General features: G+C 40.9%; 1 protein-coding gene and 1 pseudogene across 9 annotated transcripts; one reads left to right on the top strand and one right to left on the bottom strand.

Annotated features, from left to right (window-relative positions):
- Positions 1-17,063: 17,063 nt before the first annotated feature.
- Positions 17,064-20,549, top strand: LOC131220791 (protein gamma response 1). 9 transcript variants are annotated; one of them, XM_058215672.1, is made up of 5 exons: positions 17,064-17,176; positions 17,333-17,400; positions 17,699-18,103; positions 18,319-19,068; positions 19,756-20,549. In XM_058215672.1, the coding sequence occupies exons 4-5, from the start codon at positions 18,327-18,329 to the stop codon at positions 20,496-20,498; spliced, it is 1,485 nt and encodes a 494-aa protein (XP_058071655.1). In that variant the 5' UTR covers positions 17,064-17,176; positions 17,333-17,400; positions 17,699-18,103; positions 18,319-18,326; the 3' UTR covers positions 20,499-20,549. The 9 variants fall into 9 exon arrangements, with proteins under 9 accessions (XP_058071655.1, XP_058071666.1, XP_058071648.1 ...); XM_058215683.1 differs by having other exon boundaries at positions 17,668-18,103; XM_058215665.1 differs by having other exon boundaries at positions 17,613-18,103.
- A 3,753-nt stretch (positions 20,550-24,302) lies between these two features.
- LOC131249834 (cytochrome P450 93A3-like) lies at positions 24,303-26,506 on the bottom strand (annotated as a pseudogene).
- Between the last annotated feature and the right edge of the window lie 741 nt (positions 26,507-27,247).

Genomic DNA, 27,247 nt, shown 5'->3' with positions numbered 1-27,247 from the left:
TTAGGCGTTGAACCGAAAATGAGGTTGATCTGGTTTCCTGGCGGGCCATGGTTTAGGAAACAGTGCTCTTACCTTTGGTTTACTTCCTGATGCTCTTGAATATCAAAAACAGCCCAATATTAGACTCATTGGGATTGTATCAAGCCACAGTGACCAATGGCTGGATTGGATTCGTCTGAGGTGGGCCCCACCTACGAAAAAGCACCGAAATTTAGTTTTTTTAAAAAAAGGGTAAAGCAGTAGTAGCTGCTGCTGTCAGAGAACGCAGCAGGCGCTGCCTACGGCTGACGGGCGAGCGGACGGGCTGGGGCTCACGGGCCCAGCTGTGGGCCCCACCGTGATGCGTTTTGACCATCAACACCATGAATTTGATGGGTCCCCACAAACCAGGTGTCCATCCCAAAAATTAGCCTAATACCGGACTCAGGCGGGCCAAACCATCTAAAATCATGTGAAAACATGCCTAAACATATAAAATCATTTGGTGGGGCCTACCTGAGTTTTGGATGTGATTGAAACTTGATTTGGACCTCTAATTTTGTGGGACACATATAATGGGCGGAGTAGATCTGGTTAATGTGGGTCCCACCTAGGAGAAAAGAATAAAAAAAATACATATGTATATACCTTGACGTCTAGAGGAGTCTGGACATCCAACGTTAAATAGGGAGGGCCCCCTTGGCCCCAATTGTGGACCCTACCATGATGTATGTTCTACATCCATGCCGTTCATTTAATAGGTCCCCTTTTATGATGCGTTGGTTCCAAAAATCAGTCATAAAAAGTTCTCGGATGGCCACACCATCACCTTTCATGCGGTGGTATGCCAAGCCACATGGAATCAACTGCTGGGGTCCACATGCAGCTTGGATCCACCTGAAACTCGGTTTGGACCCTTAAATTGGTGGGACACACACACAATGAATGGGTTGGATTTGTGAACTACATCACGGTGGACCCCAGGACCACATAACCATACCAAAAGTTTGGTGGACAAATAAACATTACAGTGGCTCAGTCCACGTGACCTTATAAACAGGTTGTATGGCAAGTAAACATTGCAGTGGGCCCTTGGCCCATGTAACTTTATCAACAGATTGGATGCAAGTAAACATTGCGGTGGGTTCCATGATCGAGTGACCCCATCAACAGGTTGGAAGAAAAATAAATATTGTAGTGGGCCCCAGGTCTATAAGACCTTATTAACAGGTTGGATGCAAATAGATATTATAGTGGCCCAAGTTGGATGACAAATAAATATTACGGTGGGCCCAAGGTCCACGTGATCTTATGAATAGATTGGATTGCAAATAAATAATACAGTGGGCCCTAGGCCCATGTGACCCTATGACTAGTTTGGATGGAAGATAAACATCATGTTGGCCCCAGCTTGGATGGACAGTATGTTGGGCCCTAGGTTGGGTGGAAAATAAACATTTTGGTGGGTCTTACTTAAGACCTATTTATGTATGTGTTGTGTCCACAATTGTGGACCTCCATCATGGAACATGTGACTTATCTATACCTTCCATCCCTATGGGACCCACCATGATGCATGTGTTTCATCCAACCGTCCAACCAATTTTGGAAAATGATCTTTTTTAGGTTTGGGATGAAAATAAGACAGATTTATTTATCAAGTAGACCATAGTGCACGGTGAGGATTGAACGACTATCTTTGAAATCCTTAAGATCTTATGATTAGATTGGATGAGAAATAAATGTTATGGCGGGCCTTGGAAATTTTAGTAGTGGAAATCATTATCACCACTTATATTTGAGTGTGGCTCATTTGATATACACGTGGCCATGTGGTGTGGCCCACTTACCATATTTATGGCCCTTTGTTAAGGCCCACCTTGTTATATATGAGGTCCCTGTGATGCGGCCCATTAGATGTATTTGGGGCTCATGGGTCGAGGCCCAATATGATGTATATAAGGCCCCTTTCAATGTGTGATTCCGCCATGATAAATGTATTGTATTTCCACACCATCTACCCGTCTTGATGGCGCAGGGCCCGCTTGCTGCATGTGTTGGGCCCGCTTACACTGTACAGGCCCACCATGCTATGTACTTCACCCACACCGTCCACTTGTGCGGCCTGCCTAGATGTTCGTATTTTGTATCCACCCCGTCCATAATGTTGGGATAGTGCTGGACAATGTTTGATTGGCGCCGATTTACATGGATATGTTTGTACAAGTGCTGATCATCATACGTGGGCCATGGGTGTAGTGATACACATGTTATACCTACAACTATTTAAATGATTTTTTGTGCGGCCCATATAAAGGGCCCACCTTGATGTATTAGTGCGGCCCATTGTGACGTATTTTTGGCCCGTATGTCATGGCCCATTGTGATATATTTCCAACCCATTTATTGAGGCCCGACTTGATTTGCATGAGGCCCATTGGTGCGGCCCAATGATGCAACCCACCGTGATGTGTATATTAGGCTCAATGGTGTGGCCCAATGTATCGACCCACCGTGATGTGTAGGCCCACGTGCTGTGTGTGTAAGGCCCACCTGTGATGACTGTTTAAGGCCCACTTGTTGGATATTTGGGCCCACCTTATGTTTGACTCTATGTGGACCACTCCTTGGGAGCAATGTTGGTTAAATGTCCACATTGCTGGGCAGTGATGGTTAGATGTCCACATTGTGACCCTTCCTTAGGCCTTATCAGGCTCATTCTCATCATTCTCTTAGTGGGTTAACCCAAATAAGTGGGCCCCATTTACCACGGACGGATGGCTCCATGCTACCAGATTTGATATAACCACGGCCGAGGGTCGATCTTTATATTATGGTTGATCAGATGTTCATCTATGGACCCAGTCTTGTCTATGTGATCGGTTGTCGGTGTTGATTATCGATGCTGATTGTCGGTGCTAATTATCGATGTAGATTATCGATGTAGATTATCGGTGTCGATTTGTCGAGGTCGATTGTATTGGCCGGTTCCGATTGTCGAAGCCGATTCTGAGTATCGAATTCGATTGCCAAGGCTGATTGTCGAGACCTATATGATGTATATGTGACCCGTAGTTGGGGCCCATTGTGATATGTATTAAGCCTATGATGCATAGTCCATTTGATGTATTCAAGACTCATATGTAGGGCCCACATGTCCTGTATTTGAGGCCCATGGGCAAGGCCCATTGTGATATGTATTTGAGGCCCATGGGCAAGGCCCATTGTGATATGTATTAGGCCCATGAGCAGGGTCCACCTGTTGTGTATATGTGGCCCTTGAGTAAAACCCATTGTGTTGTATATTAGACCCTTGTGTGAGGCCATGGGCCCATTATATGTTTGACTCTATGTAGGCCATTCCTTGGGGGCAATGTTAGCTAAATGTCCACATGGTCGAGGTCAATTATCGATGCTGGTTGTGGATACCAGTTATGAGTATGTGACAGCATAGCATCATGATACATGCCCATACGCATCATCTGCATGTTTGTTATGAGAGGTGGTTGATCATTGCATATGTCATTGAGCATGTTGTTATGAGACTCCCTGATAGGTGGAGGTTATCTCACATGAGCACGCGGTAGGTGCAGGACTGATGCATAACTGGATTGTATGACTCATGCATCTCGCATTATGATTACTGTATGCCTTAGCGACATCAGGGCCGTAGCCTCCACATGCATATCGTGGATGGCCAAATAGGACACCGAAAATATTTGGTTCTAGCATACGGGCGTCATAGATGTCCCTGGGTGAAAATCCCTAAACCTCCGTGACCAGGAGACGCCCCAATGTCGAGACCGAGTGGATACATGAGCGCCCGAGTGCCGAATACCAGGAGGCTGCGTCTCTCACTGTGTCGTGGTCGGTTGGGAGGGGATGTGGCCTTACTCACTCGAGGGTAGGGGGCAATACTAAGTTGAGTTTGACCAGCTCGTGAATGGATCCACTATTAACGTGCCGGATAGGTATTGGCAGACTATTGGCAAGGCGGATAGTGAGGTTTCTTATGCTTACTTGGACTGTGCGGCTGGGAGAGCGGCAGTGCCATTTGGAGTGTACTAAACTTCGGTGATAATCCTAGAGATGAACTGTACTGATATATGAATTTAGTGAGTAGGAGTTGCATACTCATTCATGCATTCATTCATTCACTATCCACTCGAGTTGGTGGTGCGCAACTATTTGTTATGAGTGCTTTCGCAATGGCCAGGATTTCGGTTGGGGCGCGCGACTAACTTAAGATCAGGAGTTTACCACATTGAGTCTAACTATCCAAATTTAGGTATGGGACTGGTTTGGATAGAAGTCTCTTGTGATGGACCCCATAGCCTGCGATACTACGTATCATCATCCCGACTTCACACTCCAGTATGGTCATTCCATTCGCATCGCATATTGCAGAACATTCGCGGCATATGGCATTTTGGGCTATTGTGTCTCTGCATTTATATGGTTTAGGTACGGCTGACGCTATTTTTGTTACTCATCAGGAATGTATATTGTATTGTATCCTCTGCATCTGATATTTAGCTATTTATGATTCCTCATTTGCATAGTAGTTCTATATTGCATATTCTGACATTGATTGACTCATGGACTTGTCCGTATTTTCACTTACTCTGTTATCGTATGATCTTGTCAATATTCCTGCTTACTCTGATAATTCATGATCTTATCAATATTTCTACTTATTCCGATATTGTACGATTTATGGATTACCGGTATTTCTGGTCTTATATGATGATGTCATTATGCTGAATACTTGGCACTTACCTTGTACACACTTACACCACCCTCTAAGCTTTCTATAAGCTTATGAACGATAGATGCGTGCAGGTGATGTTAGGTTGCAGCAGTGTTGAGCTTAGAGCGTGCGGTGGTCTTCTAGAGCTTGGTTTTTAATTATGTATTTCCTTTCAGCATTGTACCCAAATGATTATATTAGTGGATATGTGATGATGATGTTGCCTTTGTGAATTGGGTAATCTTGTGGTTATGCTTATTACGAGTTAAATGTATATACAAAAAAAAACCTCCTTGTAGGACCCCAGGATCGGAATCTGGCGTATGGACGCTAGGAGCCGAGAATGGGATACTATGGAGGCTGTCAGCACCGGATTCGGCAATCAAGATTCCTGTGAATCGGATTTCAGGGTTTAGGGCATGACAGTTAGCGATTCTACTAGTTTTGGGTGTTACAGTTCGTATAGAAAGTAGTTCAAGCTAATCTGCTTATTAATTCACTTTAGTACTTAATTAATTTTTGTCTAATTCCTAAAGAATTTGGTCTTTAGTGATTTATGCCTGAGGTGGTACTTAAGTATTTGTACGGATTTTTCCGAGATGTTACAAGTCCTACATTCTTAGTGGCACTCTTTTTCTTAATTTTTGTCTGTTTACATTTAATGTAATTTATGTAGACCCAAAAGTCTGAAAAGTCTAGGGAGTGAAGAATTCCTTCAAGTACAAGACTTTCCAATCTCTCACGAGAGATGTTGCCTAATCGCCTATGTCATAGCATTGAGGAATTTTCATAGTCCAAATTTCGCTTAATAACTTTAGTGTTTTCATATAAGGAGTTAATGATGTAGGCATGTGAAACATCCAAATCTATCTGATAAAAGTTATTAACTAGTGCCATAACCAATTACAATTGAATCATATAAAATACTTAATTTTCTATTTCCAAATTTAAAGTCATAACCAAAATTGTCTAAAAGAGAAATGGAAACCAAATTACGCCTTTTAGAAGACACACAAATAGTATCTATTAAAATAAGAAAATATTTTGATGATAACCTAAGCTTACAAATTCCAATAGCTTATACATCAACTTTAATGCCGTTCCCCATATAGACCGATCTTTATGCATTAGTTAGTGTCTGGCATTGGAGTATATCATGCATGGAATTATATATGTGAATAGTTGTACCATAGTCTATCCACTAGGAGTCTGTGGACATATAACACAAATTAGATTAAAAAAAGACTAAAACTTGATTCTTACCCTTAGAAGCGAGTCATTTTTTAAATTGTGCGCGATCTTTCTTTTGATGACCAAACTTCTTGCAGAAGAAGCAACCATCTTCAGGTCCCCGCTTTTTCTTATTTGATTTTTCCTCAGAGTTAGGCTAATTGCCACCCACAAGATCCGGAGAATGATTTCTTGAATTATGCTTACTTTTTTTTTATTGCCTTTTCTTCCTTAACTAGATGTCACTAGATGTGCACTTCGTGTCTTGCTCAACCCTTTGAGTCTCTCTTCTTCCTGAACACATTGAGATATCAGTTCGTTCAATGTCCACTTTTCCTTTTGGATATTATAGATGATTTGAGGGAGGTCAAAACTAAGAAAATCAGGAGTTCATCCTCAATCTTAAGGCCCAATGTGTGAATTTTGGTCACTACATCAGATAACCCATTGATGTACTCTCTGATATTTCCTTGACCATTATAGGTGGCTTAAGTCAACTTATGCAAAAGCGAACTCAGCTCAGCTTTATTCGATCTCAAGAATCAGTTCCTTATTTCGATCAGAAACTCTTTGACTTTGGCATGACACCTTGCATGGTATCATAAATCGAGTTTTTTTTATGGTCTTGAGACACATTTTGTTTGACTTTGTTTAGGCTTTGTAGTAAGTCTTTTTTAAATCCATACTAGAGTCAGATGAAATGGGAGGCTCAACTTCATACAAGGCCAGATCAAAGTCCATGTAGCTTAAGGCTATCTCAATGAATGATTTCCATTTTTGATAGTTGGACCCAGTGAGAAAGGGAATTGAATCGAATTGGTTTGGAATATTGGAAATAGTCATAACTGGACCAAGAAACCATAACACTCATATTAATGAATAAACAAGTCCCACATGATACTAAATCAATATAAACTACAAACATTATACATGTATTAACATTCAATTGATTGGGCCTTCAATCAAATGATCCAAAATGATAATGGGCTATAATCATCAAATTCTAGCAAGAGCCCGGCGTATCATCGCAACTCCTCATTTGGGTGAAATTGCAACATATATGAGGCTTTACTGAACATAAAGCTAACCAGTGCTAGTGAAATAAATCTAAGACATCCATCACATTTGGGCAAAATAAATCTCTCAAACTTATATCACCATAACCAATCACTTCATTCCGCTCATATACTACCAAGTGATGATACCTCTTTATTATGACCACCGCCTGTTATGGATACAAATGCAACTTAATGCAATCTTATGATGGATGGTTATTAAATTTCATATTCTTAAGTCTGGAAGCAAAAATTTTCACCAATTGAAGTCACTTTGGTAGCTAACACAACTGACTCTAATCCCTACTCTAAGACTCATAGATTGCTATCTGGTCCTACCCACAATGGACCATTATGCAAAAGTTCTAATTTTGCCCAAAATAGAGCTGATGTTGATCACCCATAGGCTCAAGCATATTCTAAAGTGATGTTTAAATTCTTAATGGTCAACAATCTAATATCAGCTTCAAATAAATGGGTAATGGCTCTATTTGGGTCATAATAAAACTTAATGATGTATTTAACAATATTTATTGAATTATCAAGTCCATCTAATTAGTGAAACCTACCAACCATCAATTTATCCATAAGGTTTTACTTGTGCTAAAAGAATGGGCCGAGTGTAAGTAATCTTAATGGTTAGAATCATCATTGGACAATGGGCCCAAATACCTAAAGTGAGCCTAACAAAATCCAAAGGATTTGAGTAACTTAAGGTTCAAGATCAATCCCATAATTATTACGAAAATTGGGCTTTTACCATAGCCATGATAGCATGTCTAAGCCAACCTGAATTAGAGCTACTAAACGGGCCTATGCAGCATACAGTAGGCCCTGAACATGGGCATGAATAAGGCCTAAACCAAAGGCTCCAAGCCCATTGCCTAACTGAAATCAAAAGAAAACCCCAACACCACCCTAATGGTAGCTCCCGCGTAATTTATTTATTTATTATTATTTTTTAATTTTATTTTTAGATCCTTCTCACGACTGAAACCCTAATTATTCTGGCAGAATTGTTTAACCGAGAAAATATATGTTATAAAAAAAGTGGGAGATTGTTGCAAAAATATTGATTTTAATAAAATATATTTTAATAATAAAAAATAATTGTTTTGAAAAAATACCGTTTTATGGGTTTTTAGGAATAGTCCCACATGGGAAAGGGAAGAGAAGAAAAAAAATGGTTTAAATGAAAACAGTGGAGTATTATAATATTTACTCACCTAGTCCAAGGACTATGGACCTTACGTGTTCCAGTGCGCCCGCGCTCGCGCTCGGGCTCGGGCTCGGTCTCGGTCTCGGACTCGGACTCGGACTAGGTCACGGGCACGGGCATGAGCTCGGTGCGAGGGCGTGGGCGTGTGAGGCAGTGTGGTTGTAGAGGCGCTAGTGGCGCACTTTGCACTTCACACGTCCGCATCGTGTCGCAGAGGGTCGCTCCTTCGCGACCTTGAGCGAACCGGAGCGAGACGTGTGCGAGTCGCGGTGCGACTAAGTGACTAAGGCGGATGACTGGATGAAGGGGAGACTAGAGGACTGAATGAGAGTCCTCCAGAATATATAGAGGGCTGAAAAATAGAGCTGTTGCGTCAGATCTGTAACAGCTGTGCAGTTAGTGCAGGGTCCAGCTGTAACTGCTGCATGGCTAGCCCAACAGTTAGAAAACGGCTAGCTGCTGTCTCACAACAGTCAGCATGCAACAACTTAATGGCCTATGCACAACAGTCAGAAAATAACCATAAAACGGTTAGTTTTCCCCAACAGCTAGAAAACGGTCATGGGATTTAATTTCCTGGACCATAACCCCCAGCCATCATAGCCTATAAAAGGAGGGTCTTGATGGAGTTTCAAACCATCTCTCAACCCACTCCAGCAGACCCATATGAATTGAGACACAGCTCACTACTTCTCTCTAATACTCCAGTGGTTCCAGAAAGACAGCAAGGGTTGAACCTTTGCTAGAAGAACAGACCAACGGTGTGGTTTAGAACAATTCATCTGAACCAGTGGCAGAAGAACTGACCAGTGCAGTGGTCTAAATCAAAAGAAATTTCTTCTCTTTCTTTCTCTTTTGAGACTTTTTCTATATTGTAATTCTTCCAGATAGAGTGTATAAGAGTTCCATTTGGTGGGCCTTTGTGTTTGCTGAACGCAGACCCATACCAGGCTCGTCGAATCCTAGAAGCGGTTTGCCTATAACCTATCAGCATACTCAATTCACTTGAGTAGGGGCAAATAACGCTTTAAGGACAGCGTTTCAGACGTGCTTCAGCCTGTCCTGATTTCAGATTATTTTACAATTTTTTGGTTTCCACATTATACAGAAATATATTAATCTGTATAATTTCCAACAATTTTAAAGCGTTATTCTGTAATAAAAGCTGATAGTGTTTCATCCATCAAGTTGATGAATCAGGACTTGATACGTCTTGATCGATTCGATGGAACAAATTTTACAAGATGACAAGACAAGCTAAAATTTCTCCTGACAGCGCTGAAGATCTATTACATATTAGATCCAAATCTGCAAGCGCTACCTGAAGCATCTGAAAAAGACACACCTGAACAGGTGGCTGCCCGCACCAAACGAGCCGAAGATGAACTCTTATGTCGAGGACACATTTTGAATGCTCTATTCGACTGCCTATACGATCCGTACCAACAGACGTCATCAGTAAAGGAGATCTGGGCCGCTCTGGAATTCAAATATAAGGCTGAAGAAGAAGGTACCAACAAGTTTCTCATCGCCAGGATTTTGACTTTAGCATGGCAGATAATAAACCACTGCTGCCTCAAATCTAAGAACTGCAGCTAATAATAAACAAAATCAAAGCGATAAAAATCGATCTTTCTGAATCATTCCAAGTCGGGGCTATAATCGTCAAATTGCCACTGATGTGGAAAGACTATAGAAAGAAGTTGCTGCATAAAACTGAGGACTACACATTGGAACAAATCTAGAAACACCTCAGAATTGAGGGAGAATCCCGTAACTGCGACAAAAAAATGATAATGGGAATGCCTTGTCCAAGGTACATGCGGTAGAGAATACTAATAACAAACATCCCGAGAAGAACAATTTAATGAAACCTAATAAAGGAAAATTCAAGAAAAACACCTAAAAGAAGAACGGAAAGTTCAAAGGCCCATGTCATGTCTGTGGGAAAATCGGGGCACTATGCTCGAGTATGCCGATATCGCAAATCTAAAAAAGAGGCAAGTGCAGTAAAAGAATGCGATATTGTAGCTATGATCACTTAGGTGAATACCATTCAAGGTAAAGTTTCAGGGTGGTGGTATGATACTGCTGCTATTGTACATGTGTGCTACGACAAATCAGCCTTCAAAACCTATGAGGAATTGACCGATGGTCAAGAAGTCCAAATGGGTAATGAAGTCCGATCGAAGGTCGTCGGCAAAGGAACTGTCGAACTGATATTCACATCTGGAAAGAAAGTGATTCTAACTAATATACTGCACGTCCCAGACATGAGGTGAAACTTAGTTTCTGGGGATCTTCTGGGAAAACCAGGCATACAGGTGGTGTACGAGTCAAGTAAACTGATTCTGTCCAAGAATGAGAATATTGTCAGAAAGGGATATGCTTATAATGGGATGATTAAGTTTTCTCTGAATGAAAGTAGCACTTCTACATATATGGTTGAATCTGCTGGACTGTGGCATGATAGACTAGCCCATATAGGGTATAGTACCTTGAGGTTCATGGTTAAGAATGGTTTAATCTCATACATAGAGAATGAAACTGATAAATGTGAAGTGCGTATAAGATCTAAAATGACGAAGAAACCTTTTTCAAGTGTTGAAAGATCGTCTCAAGTATTGGATCTTGTGCACGGTATTCTTACTTGTGGAGGTAAATGGTTCTTCATAACCTTTATAGATGATTGCTCTAATATGTTATGTGTACCTATTAAAGAGCAAAGATGAAGCATTGAACATGTTTAAAATATATAAAGCAGAAGTAGAGAATCAACTAAATAAGAAGATAAAAATTCTCCATAGTAATAGAGGAAGACAATACTTCTCAAATGAATTCGATAAATTCTGTGAAGAACATGGACTGATACAACAATGTACAATGCCATACACACCTCAACAAAACGGAATAGCAGAAAGAAAAAATAGAACATTAGTAGAAATGGTCAATTCAATGCTGATAAGAGCAAAGTTGCCACTAAATTTATCGGGAGAGGCACCGCTTGCAGCATGCCATATAATAAACAGAATTTCATCTAAAAAATATAAAATATCTCTATATGAAACATGGAGAGGTAAAAAACCTAACCTAGGATATCTAAAAGTGTGGGGGTGTCTTGCGTATTATAGAACCCCTGATCCAAAAAGAACTAAGTTAGGACCAAGAGCTATTTAGTGCACCTTCGTAGGGTATGCACAAAATAGTAAAGCTTATAGACTTCTAGACATAGGGTCTAATACAATAATAGAATCAAGAGATGTTGAGTTCTTTGAGAACTCACTATCCTTGGAGTCAAAGGATAATGAAATCCAAACTCCTAATAGAGAATCATATAGCCCTGCTCCACAGATAGTGGAAGCTCCTATTAAACCTCGTAGGAGTTAAAGGACAAGAATAGAGAAGAGTCTAGGAGATGAATACATACACTCACAACCCGTCATTTTTTATCTTGTAGAAAGAGATAGAGAAAATGTTATAAGAAAAATACTTATAGTGATGACTATACAAGATGATCCTAAAACATATAAAGAGGTTGTATCTTCTAGAGACTCAGCTTTCTGGAAAGAAGCTATAAACGATGAAATGAAATCCATGCTATTAAACCAAACATGAGAACTAGTAAACTTATAGGTTGTAAGTGGATATTTAGGAAGAAATATCACACTGATGGAACTATCCAAACTTTTAAAGCTTGACTTGTAGCTAAGGGTTTTAGACAAAAAGAAGGGATAAATTACTTTGACACATACTCACCTGTAGCTAGGATAACATCCATTAGGATATTATTTGTGCTAGCTTCTATACATCATCTTCACATCCACCAAATGGATATAAAGACCGCATTCCTGAATGGTGACCTCAATGAGGAGGTATACATGGAACAACCTGAAGGTTTTGTTCTACCAGGAAATAAAAATAAAGTATGTAGATTAGTCAAATCTTTGTATGGATTAAAATAAGCACCAAAATAGTGGTATGAGAAGTTTGATTCCAAAATACTATCTCATGGTTTTATGCATAATGTAGCTGACAAATGTATATATTCTAAAGTAGATGGTAGTTATATCATTATTATTTGTCTGTATGTTAATGACATGTTAATAATAAGTAATGAAATGGAATGTGTGACTGAAACAAAGAGATTTCTATCTTCCGTATTTAAAATGAAGGATCTTGGACAAGTTGATACCATTCTAGGTATCAAAGTTAAAAAACATTGTGGGGATTATGCTTTGTGTCAATTTCATTATATTGAGAATATACTAAACAAGTTTAACCATCTAAATATAAAAAAGCAAAGACCCCATTTGATCCAAGTATCAAGCTAAAAGAAAATACTGGAAGAACAGTTGTACAATTAGAATATGCGAGTGCGATAGGGAGTCTTATATATGCTATGCAATGCACTAGACCTGATATCACATATGCTGTGAGTAAACTTAGTAGGTTTACTAGTAACCCCAGTATTGAATACTGGAATGCAATTAGTAGAATCCTTGGTTACTTAAAAGTAACAAAAAACTTAGAACTATTTTATTCAGAGTTTCCTGCCGTATTGGAAGGATATACCGATGCGAGCTGGATATTAAGTGTAGGGGACAACAAGTCTACTACAGGATAAGTATTCACCCTAGGAGGTGCAACTGTGTCTAGGGGATCCAAGAAACAGACTTGCATAACGCATTCGACTATGGAGTCTGAATTTATAGCCCTGGCTGCAACAGGCAAAGAGGCTGAGTGGCTAAGGGATCTTCTATTAGAAATTTCTTTCTGTGTAAAGCCTATATCGGCTGTATCACTACATTGTGATAGTGAAGCCACATTAGCTAGAGCCTATAGCGGCACTTATAATGGTAAGTCTAGACATATCAGTCTTCGACATGATTATGTCAGACAATTGATTCGAGATGGAATCATTGTTATTTCTTATGTGAAATCAAGCAATAACATGACAGATCCTTTTACTAAACTTCTACTGAGAGAGGTAGTAAAGGCTACATCTAGAGGGATGGGGTTGAAACTCTTCAACCAAAGTTTCACCAATGATGGTAACCCAACTTAAAGTCAGAAAATCTCTAATTTTGGGTTTAATAGGTAAGAACAAGTCACTGATATGTGAAAAAATTTTCAGCACTAAATTATATAACTTCATCCATAATAGATAAGTACTGAGCGTTATAAAAGAGGGTTGAGTCTTAGAACTCTTAGTGAAATCCAGTTTATAAGGACAAGTGTCTTATAATAATGGAGACACTAGAAGGATTTCACCTATATGAACGTAGAGATGATGCCTTCTCTCATGAGAGTTGAGAGTTTTTCTCTCTAGATCGTTCACGAATTAGGATAAGCACATGGCCATTAATTGTGCTGAGCAAGATTGTGGGAACTCTAACAAACACATAGAGATTATATGTGTGGTTTCTCCGACTCTGTTATTTAGGAATAACTGGTTCAACGCTACGGCTACCAGTCATTTCGACAGAGTTTTGAGATACTTACACTAAGAAAAGATTAAAATCGAAAGATATCTTTCTTTATACATATAAGCTAATTATTCTGGCAGAATTATTTAACCTCAATGAAATCCAGTTTACTGATATGTGAATAAGTCACTGATATGTGAAGAGTTTTCAGCACTAAATTATATAACCTCATCCATAATAGATAAGTGCCGAGCGTTACAAAAGAGGGTTGAGTCTTAGAACTCTTGATGAAATTCAGTTTATAAGGACAAGTGTCTTATAATAATGGAGACACTGGAAGGATTTCACCTATATGAACGTAGAGATGATGCCGTCTCTCATGAGAGTTGAGAGTTTTTCTCTCTAGATCGTTCACGAGTTAAGACAAGCACATGACCATTAATTATGCTGAGAAAGATTGTGGGAACTCTAACAAACACATAGCGAATATGTGTGTGGTTTCTCTGACTCTGTTATCTAGGAATAACTGGTTCAACGCTACGGCTACCAGTCATTTCGACAGAGTTTTGAGATACTTACACTAAGAAAAGATTAAAATCGAAAGATATCTTTCTTTATACATATAAGCTAATTATTCTAGCAGAATTGTTTAACCGAAAAAAATATATATATGTTATAAAAAATCAAGTGGGGGATTGTTGCAAAAATATTGATTTTAATAAAAAAATAATATATGATATATTATTTTTTGTTTTGAAAAAATACTGTTTTGTGGGTTTTTAGGAATAGTCCCACATGGGAAAGGGAAGAGAAGAAAAAATGGTTTAAATGAAAACAGTTGAGTATTATAATATTTACTCACCTAGTCCAAGGACTATGGACCTTACGTGTTCCAGTGCGTAGCACTGGAACACCCGCGGTCGCGCTCGGGCACGGGCACGGGTACGAGCTTGGTCTCGGTCACGGGCACAGGCACGGGCTCGGTGCGAAGGCGTGGGCGTGGACATGTGAGGCAGTGTGGCTGTAGAGGCGCTAGTGGCGCACTTCGCACGTCCGCATCGTGTTACAGAGGGTCGCTCCTTCGCGACCTTGAGCGAACTAGAGCGAGACGTATGCGAGTCGTGGTGGGACTAAGTGACTAAGGCGGATGACTGGATGAAGGGGAGACTAGAGGACTGAATGAGAGTCCTCCAGAATATATAGAGGGCTGAAAAATAGAGCTGTTGCAGCAGATCTGTAACAACTGTGCAGTTAGTGTAGGGTCCAGCTGTAACTGCTACATGGCTAGCCCAACAGCTAGAAAACGGCTAGTTGTTGTCTCACAACAGTCAGCATGCAACAGTTTAATGGCCCATACACAACAATTAGAAAACGGCCATAAAACGGCTAGTTTTCTCCAACAGCTAGAAAACGATCATGGGATTTAATTCCCTGGACCATAACCCCCAGCCATCATAGCCTATAAAAGGAGGGTCTGGATGAGTTTCCAAACCATCTCTCAACCCACTCCAGCAGACCCATACGAATTGAGACACAGCTCACTACTTCTCTCTGATACTCCAGTGGTTCCAGCAAGACAGCAAGGGTTGAACCTTTGCTAGAAGAACAGACCAACGGTGTGGTCTAGAACGGTTCATCTGAACCAGTGGTTGAAGAACTGACCAGTGCAGTGGTTTAAATCAAAAGAAATTTCTTCTCTTTCTTTCTCTTTTGAGACTTTTTCTATATTGTAATTTTGCCAGATAGAGTGTATAAGAGCTCCATTTGGTGGGCCTTTGTGTTTGCTGAACGCAGACCCACACCAGGCTCGTAGTATCCTAGAAGCGGTTTGCCTGTAACCTATCAGCATACTCAATTCACTTGAGTAGGGGAAAATAACGCTTTAAGGACAACGTTTCAGACGTGCTTCAGCCTGTCCTGATTTCAGATTATTTTGCAATTTTTTGGTTTCCACATTATATAGAAATATATTAATATGTATAATTTCCAACAATCTCACCACAGCCGGACTGCAGCGCCGACGTCTTTCAGCCAGCTGTCATCTTCCTGAGCGCCAACAGCAACCCTAACACCAGGAAAACAGCGGTACCGCGAGAAGCCATGGCTGGATGGGAAACGGAGAAGCAGAGAAGAGGATGCATCCTCGCTGGCATAGTTTGATCACCAACCATCCATTCACGGTAATGGTTGTGGGTGATCTAGGCAAGGTTTTTTTTTTTTTTTTTGTAAATTGCCGAATCAAAACCTGCTGCCGATCATAGATCTGGCCTCCACCTTGACTGTCCGCACTCATGGTCAAGGCTGCCGAAATCCATGGTTCCGATCGGATTCTCCCTCATGGTCGTTGCTACCTGATCTCGTAAAAGGGCTAACGCTAGAAGATTCTGAAAGGGAGTGCAATGGACGGCAGATATAGGGATTGATATGGACAACCATGACTATGGCACTCATTTTTTGGCTCATAACTTAAAATGATAGGAAAAAATGGGTGGATGGTGTGTATAAGACCCATACATTACGGTGGCCACTCTTATTTTATTTTATTTTTTAGTTAGCTTGTTAGTACACCCCACTGTCAGTTTACACTTCACTATTAGCTGCCCCCACTAGGGATAGATACCAAGACCTCAATGTTGAAATATCTTTCACTCAGTCTACCAATTGAGCTATGGATCAGGGTGTAGAAGGGCGAGGGTAGGACGCAATCGACGTCCGGAGGAACTAATCTTGCAAGTGACCTCACTCACTTGGTGCGCATTCTAGGAATTTGAAGAAGGACAATTAACCACTTATTTTAAAAGTTGCAATGGTTATAACACGGCAATCCCTTTATCTTATAGCTGAGGCCCCATATCTTATGGGTTAAGACCTCGGCTGAACCCTCACATGGGCTTCAAATCACATGAGTACCGCCTCACACGAGCTACCTGTCTCACACGGGTGGAGCTTGCCTCCATGAGCCACCCGCCTCATATGGCTGCCCACCCCGAGTCTGATCCTTCATCCCATGAGCAACCCCATTCAAACTTGGTGTGAAAATGCCCTTGCATTACTGTGTGTGGTAGATTATACACATGTATTTAGAGATAACTTATAAATTGCACACATATAATATATATAATTCAAAGTAAACTTTACCAACTATATATCTTAGTTTGGATGTAAAACGAACCAAAGATTATGCTTACTCGGTAATCTGACCATGCGATTCAGGGAGACTTATTTACGGTTGAAAACTTAAAAATAAAGATATCCAATGTCTATGTTTAAGAAAAGCTGTCCACAAATCAGTACGCAAGATTTTTTAAAAATCAATCGCAATGTAGGAAACTGGGCTAAAGACATCGGGTTATACAATATATCCGGTTTAATTTGATTTATTGTATGCCTTGTTTCTAATTTCTGAGTGGCTGCGTATTGATCTCCATACTATGCCAGAGTATCAAATAACACCCCGCGAGAGAAAGAGAGGGAAAGGGGGCGACTTGATTCGAAATTTCGTATCCTTTCTCAGACGGTAAAATCTCGGCACCAAAACTCCAATTCCTACTCTCTCTCTCTCGTTTTTTTTATCCCTTCTTTTTTCATCTTTTATCTCATCGTTTGTTCTCATTTTTTTTATTTTTATTTTTTCATTTGTTTCTTTCTCTTATCTGATCCTTCTTATTTGTAGGACGTACATCATCGTCTCAGCAAGATCTGGCTTTTCCATCGAATCGACGAAATTAGGGTTTTCTTCAGGTGATTTTATTAATATGAAGAACTCGAAGTAAAAAAAAAAATCATTTCATTTCATATTTAAATTCGAGAAAGTCGATGAGAATTCGATGCAAAAGCTGTGATAAATCTGTATGAATTTCTTTGAAATATCTATGGTGTGTTTGCGTGCTTGATTTATGCATGCTTCGTGATTGGTCTTTACTGGGATCTGGACTGTTGGATGGGGTTAATAGGAAGTCGATGAATCGGTCGTGATTTCTGAGATTAGGTTTTTCTTCTCCATTTGAGTGGTCGTGATCTGGACTGTTGCATCTGGCAGCCTCTCCAGCTTAACAACTGACTGTCTTCTGCATCACCACCATCTCCGCCGAAACTGACGCCCGAACCATCTTGTATGTCACCGTCCGGCGCTGCCAACCACAACCGACCACCATTTACAGGGTCCCTGCCGGTGCTACTGCCCACGACCCTGCTGTCCCTGCTGCGTCCTCCTTCCGGCTTGTGTTGCACGGAACACACATACTATATTCTGTCTTGGTGTGTATTGTTGGAAGAAAGGGTTATTGAAGATTTTTAGGGCATTCTATGGACTAGATTGCTATGATCCGGCAATAGCCATCCTTTTGTCCTTTCACTTCAATCGTCCAGTGATTTGGTGTGGCCCTGTCCTGTGCCCTTTCTTGACCTGCTGCTGCTCCACGTCTTCCATCTCAATAGCATCAAGGTACCGCACATCGTTGCAACTATTTTAGTTTGCTTTATATTTTCTCAAAAATTATGGATCGAGATTTTTCATCGTACATTTGATGTCACAAATTATGGACTTAGGTCTATTCACTTTGAGAATTTTCTTCACAGACGAGGATTGTGGGATATAGTTGATGGAATCGACTCTATTCCTACAATGGATCATTTTCTAACAAGTGGTCATCTTGATATCTCTAGAGATGGAAGGAGAATTGCAGACTTCACCAGTATTAGATTATTCCATTGACGATGATGACTCGAAGTACTTTGCTGGGCTCAGCACCATATTGGTGGCTACAATTCAGGAAGTTAAAGACAGGATTTCGCAGATAGAGTTTATCTTCTGCAGCCAGCTCTTCCCTAATTTCCAGTCAAGAACTAGAAGCTTGAGGAAAAAGCTTGTGGATGCCAGGAAAGCTGCAGAAGATGACTGGAAAAAGAAGGAAAACTCTCTCTTACATCAAATAGAAGAGCTCCGGCATGAAAAGCTTCTTGCAGAGGAACAAAACCAGCATATTCTAGCTTCGCTTGAAGGGGAGAAGGCGAAGTTATCAAATACTGAACAGTTACTGCACATGTATGAAACTGAGAAGAAAGAACTACTGGCCAAACTAGAAAGTCTAGAGAAGAACAGAGAGGTCGCTGAGCTCCAAGAACAACTTAGGCAGAAAGCTGAAGAAAAGGACAAGGGAAAGGAATTGGAAGAGCAGCTGCTGCAACAGATTGATCTGAAAGATCGTGAGCTGTTGGGTGAACAGAATAAAAGAAAAGGAGCAACTGCTCAATATGTAAAGTTGAAAAAATCTTTTAAAGAATTGAAATCTCAGTACAACTTTCTCCTCAAAAGGTCCTGTTCTACCGCAGAAAATAAGCTCGCACACAACAGGATGGAAGAGGAAAGGGATTCATCAAGGCATCATCAGATTCAGCAAGGTTCACCAGGTAAGCTGACTTCATCTCCTGTTTTGTTTTGATTTGGGTTTATGAAAATTATCTCATGAATTTCACCACAGAAAATTCTTGATAAACACATTTGCCGTGGTTGCTTGATGACCAAGTTATGAAGTGGGAAGCAACACCAATCAGAAAACCCCTGGATTTTTTGTGATAAAGAACTGGTCATTTGTTCTGCCAAATATTAGAGATTTGAGTAAAGAGAGATGCTATTATGAAATGTGCTTCATAGAAATTCAATGAAGTGTGGTTCCCACCATATATGTGTCAAACATGTATGTGATTGGGACCATTGATCTGATAGGCCATGCCCAAAAAACTGCAATGTTTGGGCAATGCTGACCTTCTCACTGTTGTGAATGTGCACCTTTGCCAAAAATTTTCCTCATTTTGAATCAACCATCCATTTGCGGCCCATGACCAGATGGTGGTCATAGTCCGCTCACTCCAATTTTTAATGTATCAGAAAATCAACAGACCTGGTCACTGCGTACTAGTGCCAGGTGTACTGTGAGATGATTCTGGTGCACACTCCATGGAACTCTGTGAAACATGTGCATCATAGTTGGTGTCTGTCTTGAATCATTTTCTGAAAGACGGGTCTTGCTAAAACTTTCCCTTCATGGTGTTCTACAAATATTAACAATCTGTTCACATACTGTCTTGTGCCTGTAGGTTCTAGAAGTGAAAATCCAGATACCACACGGATTGCTACCAAACCAAATGAAGGGAAGAATGAAACCGGTTTTCCCGAAAAACTGGATGATGAAAAGGGTGCCAGATCAATTCAAAATTTGGACACCAACTGCAATGTCAAGCTGCCTTCCACTTCCAATTCCTTCCATGCACAAAAGAGCCCCGTAAATGCAAAATGTGAGTTGTTAGCTGGAGTAAAGAGATCATCTTCATGTTGGAGAGACACTCGGTTACGGCAAGAACCTGGCGGTGCAGATCCGCACGATGATTTTCTTGACACTCCCTTGGAGAATGCTAAGATAAACAGGAACAAAGCCCCAAAGGGAGATGTTCTAGATATTCCAGCCCCAGCACCAAAAGACATGGATTTTGAGAACTCGGATGATGAAACACAGGATCTAAATGCTGATGGGACACCACCAAAGCAGCATGTCTCAATTCCAAGGCCAGAGAACAGAGGTTTTAAGTTTGTGGAACCAGTAAGGAAGAAAGCTGAGAGGGAGAATTTGAAGGGAGTTGAATGCAAGCAATGCAAGAAATTTTATGATGCTGTTCTTCCTGACGGAGACAGACACACCGTCAATGACAACAACAATAACATCAATGGTGGTCACAATATTCACTGTGAGCACCATGATGGGGTTTCGAGGCATCGGTATAGGTATGTTCCTCCCATGACTCCAGAAGGATTTTGGAATATTGGATTTGATTCAGACATTTAAGTGTTTTTCTTTCCTTTAAAGAGTGAAATTCATTCAATCCAAGCTTTGCTATATTGTTCTGAATGTTGATTAACTATGGAGTGAATAGGAAACACGCCCCAAAAACTGAGGCCTGTCCTAAGAGTCTTGAAATGACGATGGCAGACCATTAACTGGAATGCTTGGCATATTTTTACTTAGCTTAAAGAAAAAACAATTTATTTCTGTAAGAGCCGAGATTTGCATTTACAAGCATTTTTCGATGGTGTTGAGTAGGCTCGCTCATCTTTGAGTCCTTGCAGAAATGAAGAATCGAATATCCTGTGCTCCTCTTGGTGGAAACTGGTTTTACTTGGAGCTGAGGGGATTAATGTTCTAACTTCTAATTTGAGCCCATCACATGATCTCTTCCAAAACTTAGAGATCCTTGGGCATGTCATGTGCCCAAGCGGACGACCTTTTTACTTTCCCAATTCAACTATCTTGCATTCCCAAAGGTCTGAGGACTTGTTTCCATTCTCAGTGTTAGATGGCGGCAGTGTACTAAAAAAACCAGTAGCGATACATCCCAGACACGGGTCTGCACTTATTTTGAAGTGTTGGGGCAACGTATAGTTTCACCACCGCATTCTTTTGGTTCACGTGGCAATGCAACAAAAATAGGAAAGCTGTTGGAAATGATGATGGATTATGCTGTTAGAAGTAGATTCACCACTCTGCTCATAGGTGAGCCAGCAACAGTGCTGTAGTGAGCCATCCACTTGGGCTTGAGTCAAATGCGTTTTGGAATTTGGGGATTCCTTTAGGGAATGTTTGGACAACTTCTGCAGAAGGGTTTTTCTCGCAACTTTGTTTGGTAGGCTCACCAAAAATCAATCAGCAATCCATTGAGTGGCAGATTAGATGGGTTACAAAAGTGCATCCAAATGCACAACATGAACTGGGGTTTGCCTTAAAACAGCGTTTATTCATCAAATGACCCTTTTGGGGGTGTGTGCAAAAGACCTCTCAGGGCTCACTCGGGAGCTTGGGAAATAAAAGGAGGGAAACTGAGAAAGTAACATTTTCTTTGAAAGTTATTTCCAGGAAAGCATTTGAGGGGAAAAGGAAACATGGGGAGGGTGAATAAATTTTTTTTTTTTTTTTTTTTTTTGACTTTTTCTTTGAAAACACATTCTCGGAAAATGTTTCGACCAAAAAGAGAACTCCCAATCAGGTGGGAAATATAATTTGTTTGGAAAGTATTTTTCACTCAAATACTTTCCAAGCCCCCAAACAGGCCCTCAGTGCATCGTCACTTGGCCTTGGCAGGCCAATGCCCAGGTCACTAGGATTTATACGGGCTTCGATCAGCCCGTGTGTGCCCACTAGATTAGTGCAGGATGCAAAGCCCAAATCTGCAACTGCTTTCTCTTAGGCCCACCTGACAGAGAAACCCTAACATCTATGTAGGGTGTCACAAGCTCTTGCTGTTTTCAGCCCAAATCTCCTACTTACATGGCTATCACAGAGCTCATTCTGCAGAAATGGTATGAAGCACCTACCATTCCTATCAGCAGGCCTAAGATGAAATGCGAGTGGTATCTGTCATGATCTCTTCCTGGCCTAAACCTACTTGCTTTTCACAAGCTCAATCATTCAAAAAGGTTATTAAGCTTCGCTATGACGAGCATTTCTAAGATCCGAGCAGGAGGAGACTCTAAATTACTAGCAGACAGTTACGTGCCTTTCTGTATGGTTATAGGACTGGTGATTAACCACTTCCAAGGCCCACTATGGATCAACGAAGATAAAAACTCACATAGTTTTCGTGGAGGAAATGGCTTAGCTTACAAATTTACTTTATCTTCATTGGATATATTTGCAGAATCTATTATGCTAGGGCTGTCAATAGGCCATTGGTTTCGGTAGGGATTTTGAATGGGCTGTGAAGGTTCTCGATTTTGCTTGCACTGGGCCAGCTAAAGGTTTTTTTTTTTGTTTACTAAAATGCAGTAAGGTAGTCAGCCAATATACAAGTGTTTTCATTCTGGTAGCATATTGGCGACAAATGCCGATTTCTAGAGCTGCATTTTAGGGGGTGCTTGGATTATAAGTTACTTCACATAAGCTACTTTTGCCTCCAGTGGCTTATCTTGGTTTCTACTTATTTAGTAAATAAGTATGCTTGGTAAACAATATACTTATCACTTATCAGCCAAAAAGTATAAAAGTATGTTTGGTTTCAGCATTACATAAGTACTTATCCTTCAATTGTTTGGTTTCACCCTTAATATCCACCGTTATCATGTGGGCCAACCTTTGATGTTTATCGTTTATTATGTTGGGCCCATTTTCTCCTTCTCTTTAATGTGAATTGTCCGTCGTGTGTGGCCTACCTTCAATGCGGACCATCCACCTTACAAGGCCTACCTTCAATGTGAGCTGCATCCATCTAGTGGGTCCTGGTGTATTTCCCTTATTTCCCTTGGCTTGAAAATAATATCCAATCCCACCTAACAGTTTTCAAACACAAATATGTGATCTCTTGGCCTAATTGTTTGGCTAAGGTGCATCCAAGGTGATAATCTCAGTGTACGACTTGTCTTTGACACATCTTCTACTCTTGCACTCTGCTGCTCTCAGTCAGGTCGTTAATCCCATTTTAGTGGTAAGTGTGGCTTCTCCATCTCTATTTTTAATTTTCATTCGACCATGTACCTGCTGCACGTTCAAAAGTTTTTAAAATTTCAAGGTAAAAAGGAGCTCATTGGAGGAAGTACCACAACCTCTACAAATCGCTTGATTTGTGTACCCAACAGTTTAGAATAGACGGTTGGTCTTCGGACCATTTGACAATCTGATTACATACCACTGGCCATGATTACATACCACTCACTAATGGCCAGTGGTATTCAATTTGAATTGGACCATAAGTTAGTTTTGACACACCCACCAATCACACACGTGTATCGTGTAACCGGATTCCAAACCAACATACATGTTCATCACCTTCGATGTGGACAGTTCATCATTGTGAGCCCCCTTTGATACAGACCACCCATTGATAACAGGAGTGGGCAGCTGAGGTCACTGGTGATGCACCTTTGTCAGATTCAATTATTAAAAAATACTATTGCTAGCTCGAATGACAGCTTACAAATAAATAATACTTTCTTTGAAACCTTTTACTATATTTCCACTCCCACGGATTACAAAATGATGCAATACCTTTAAATAGCCAAAAAAAAAAAAAAAAACCTACCTCCACTTTTCTTGCGCTTTTTTTTTCTAAGCAACAACTTAAAAGACTTTTTCAACTAAGGTTGAAAGACTTAGTCAGCAACGACCAGCTCTTTATTTGGACTAATTTGTTATTTCCAACAAGTTTACCCTTGAGGGATGAGAGAGAGAAATAATAAATTAAAAAGCACCAGAAAAAACCAAAACTGACATCAGACACAGAGTACTTATGTACTTATGTTTCATCACATAAGCGACTTTCCAAAAGAAAGACACTAAACGAAGTTAAAAAAGGAAACACATTGACTTACATAAGAAAAAAAGAACGAAAGAGAGAGAGTAATTTATTAGACTGCATTGGTAGACTGCATTTTAGAGCTGATCGTTGAAAGGGAGACAGCGAGCTACGGGGATGCAGTTAAATGGGTGAGCCATGCGGAGCGTGAAACCATCTTTTTCCTTCATGTCGATCTTAGTCGAGCCTATGGGTTGACTAGGCAAAGTCCAATGGAAGCACTGGACCATGGCAGCAACAGTCTCTTGGATGACGAGCAATGCGAGAGGGGCCCCTGGGCACATTCTCCTCCCACTCCCGAATGGCATCAGAATTCAAGAACCTCTCTGGGCGGAACTCCAGTGGGCTTCCCCAGTACTTTGGGTCGCGCCCGATGGCCTAGACATTGAAGAAGACCAATGTCTTTTCTGGTATGTCATAGCTTGCTACGGTGCAATCACGGGCGCATTCTCTGAGAATGACGGGAGCTGTTGGGTGGAGTCTGAGAGTTTCCTTCAAGACTGGTTGAATGTAAGGGAGGTTGGGAATGTCCGTGCGTTCCTGTTTTTTCCTACCACAGAGTCGATCTCTTCTCTGGCCTTCTCAAACACGGTCGGATGGTTGATGAGTTCCGCTAGAACCCATTGCATGGTTACAGATGAGGTTTCAGTACCAGCAGCAAGAATGTCCTGGAACAAGTGAAAAAAAAAAAATCAAATGGATGGCATCAACTGAACTGATTTTTTTTTTTTTTCAAATGGATGGAAAAATCATATATTCTAGGACGCGTTTGGACAGGAATCCGATAGGATAGCCTCTATTGGGACCGGGGATAGTCAGGTGCGTCCCTGGATGGTTGGCCACACCAAATGGAACAATGGGTAGAAGATGCCAACCATATATAGATTTGTGTGTGGGGCCACCATCGTGTGTATATTTCATCAAACCAGTTCATCAGGTTTGACTATAGAAATTTGGGATAAAAAAAATAAAAATAAAGAACAGCCTAATCGAGAACTCAAGCGTGCCACACTGCATAAGCTTAGAGGTTTTGTGAGCAGTTTTACATTCCCAGTGGTATGGTCCATCTGGATATTGTATATATCAGGCTAATCTTTCAAGTTATAAGCTGAAAAATGAGGCAGATTCAAGGCTCAAGTGGACCACACCACAGAAAGCAGTTGTGCTAAAGACAGCCACGGTTGAAACCTTTCTAGGGCCTATCGTGATGTTTATTTGCCATTCAACCTGTTCTATAAGCTCATATAGACCTGTATGAAGCGAAAACACAAATATCAGCTTGATCCAAAACTTCCGTGGCCTCTATGAATTTTCAACGGTAGGCATTTAATCCCTACTGTGTGGTCCACTTAATCCTTGGATCTGCTTAATTTTTGAGCTTATAATCTAAAGTGATACGAAAAAAAAAGAAAAAAAAGATGGACAGTGCGGATAAAATCCATACAACACAGTGGCCCCTCAGAACCCTAGCCTGTCTGGAGCTCGGGACATGTGGGGCAGTACCCAACCCCACCTGGGGTGATTTCTAGCCCAAGCCCAACCCGACCAAAATTTCAGGTTGGGTCAGTCCAGTTCGGGTTGAGCCCCAACAAGTTGCACCCGTTTATCATAGAAGAAGAAGAAGATGAAAATACTGACCTCAAAGAAATATTTGATTTTATATCTTGTTAGCTGAGCCTCCGCTTTGACGTCTTTTGAAATTTTGAGTAGAATATCCATCAAATCATCTTCACCAACTTCATCATCTTCCTTTCTTCTTCTGCTTCTGCTTCTGTTCATGCTCTTTCAATATCTTCTCTGCAATCACCATGAACTTATTATTCGCATCGTTCAACTTCTTCCCATACCCGAACAAATCTAACTTTTCCAAGCTTCCCAAAAACGAACGAACCATGTACAGCTTCCCCATGGTCTCTATCAGCTCTTCCACCACCTGCCTGCACTCCTCTGCCTCATTCTCCAATCCCAAACACCTCGTACTCATGGACATCCTGCAGATGATGTTGTTTGTGAGTGTCGACAACATCAACTCCATATCGGCCTTCTCTCTAGTTCTTGATTTCTTGAGGAGGGACCCCAAGAAGCACATGATCTCCTCTCGACGAATCATGGCCGTCTGTTCGAGCTTCTTGTTAGAGAAGAGCTTTGTTACGCAGAGCTTCTTCAAGAATTTCCAGTATGGGCCGTAGTGGGAGATGCTGAAGCCAGGGCAGGCTTCTGTAAGATACTCCTCACCCAAGCGTGGCCGGGAGGCGAAAGTCAGGTCGTTGGATTTCAGGAATTCCTTGGCCATGTCAGGGGAGGAGATGATGACGGACTGCCCCACGAAACCAAGGCAGAGATGTATCAGTGGGCCATAGCGCTTTCCCAGCTTCTCAAAGGATTTGTGTAAGAGTGGGCGAATGAGGTGGAGATGGCCCACGATCGGTAGTGCCATAGGGCTAGGTGGGAGTCTACCAGCCTTACCACCATTCGTGGACCATCGACCGAGCATGGATCGAAATAGGAAGTATGAGAAAAGCCAGAGAAAGAGCAAGAAGCTATAGAATTCCACGTTCATGGCCATGGTTTGCATGGAGAGATATGGATTGCATGGAGAGAGTGCGGATCCTCTGCCTCCCGGAGGGCAGGAACTCCCTGCCTCCAGCGTTTTCATTGGTCAACGTCACTGCAAGTGCCACCTCATCAATTTTTAAATATAATAGAAAAGGTAAATTTAATAAAAACTATAACGGAGACGTTAAACGGAAGCGGTTTGCGCGCTAAGTACCTCAGTACGGTAAGCGTAATGAGTAAAGTCTGTGTAGCCCACTGTCATTGTCATTGGTGCATTGTATCAACTCCATGCATTTCTTTTATCATCTAATTTTAGTGTTTTACAATAAAAATTAATCATATCCGGATCAAGTGGACCACACCACCTGAAATAGTGTGAATTGAATTCTACAGCTGAAAAGTTTTTGGGGCCCACGGAAGTTTTATATCAAGATGATATTTGTTTTTTCCATTCATCCATGTCTTTGTGATCTTATGAACAGTTTGGATGAAAAATAAAAATAATTGGGCACTTAGAAACACTTCAATGGTGAAAATCAATACCTCCACGGTTTCCTTTGGTATGGCCTACTTGAGCTTTTAATATACTTTAGTTTTGGGCTCAACTCCTAAAATAATATGAAAATACGGATGGACGGCGTGGATAAACCACATGAATTCACAGTGGGCCCAATAGAGTTTACTCAGTACAATAAGA

The sequence above is a fragment of the Magnolia sinica genome, chromosome 1, assembly GCF_029962835.1.
Source record: "Magnolia sinica isolate HGM2019 chromosome 1, MsV1, whole genome shotgun sequence".
NCBI lineage: Eukaryota > Viridiplantae > Streptophyta > Magnoliopsida > Magnoliales > Magnoliaceae > Magnolia > Magnolia sinica.
Note: the sequence above shows the minus strand (reverse complement) of the source record. Positions and strands in the feature narration are given on the sequence as shown.

Excerpts from the sequence above, each read along its gene's own strand:
- LOC131220791 (XM_058215672.1), top strand. The coding sequence starts at position 18,327 with ATGGAAGGAGAATTGCAGACTTCACCAGTATTAGATTATTCCATTGAC. Across the intron at positions 19,069-19,755 it reads GATTCAGCAAGGTTCACCAG|GTTCTAGAAGTGAAAATCCA; the intron begins GTAAGCTGACTT and ends TTGTGCCTGTAG.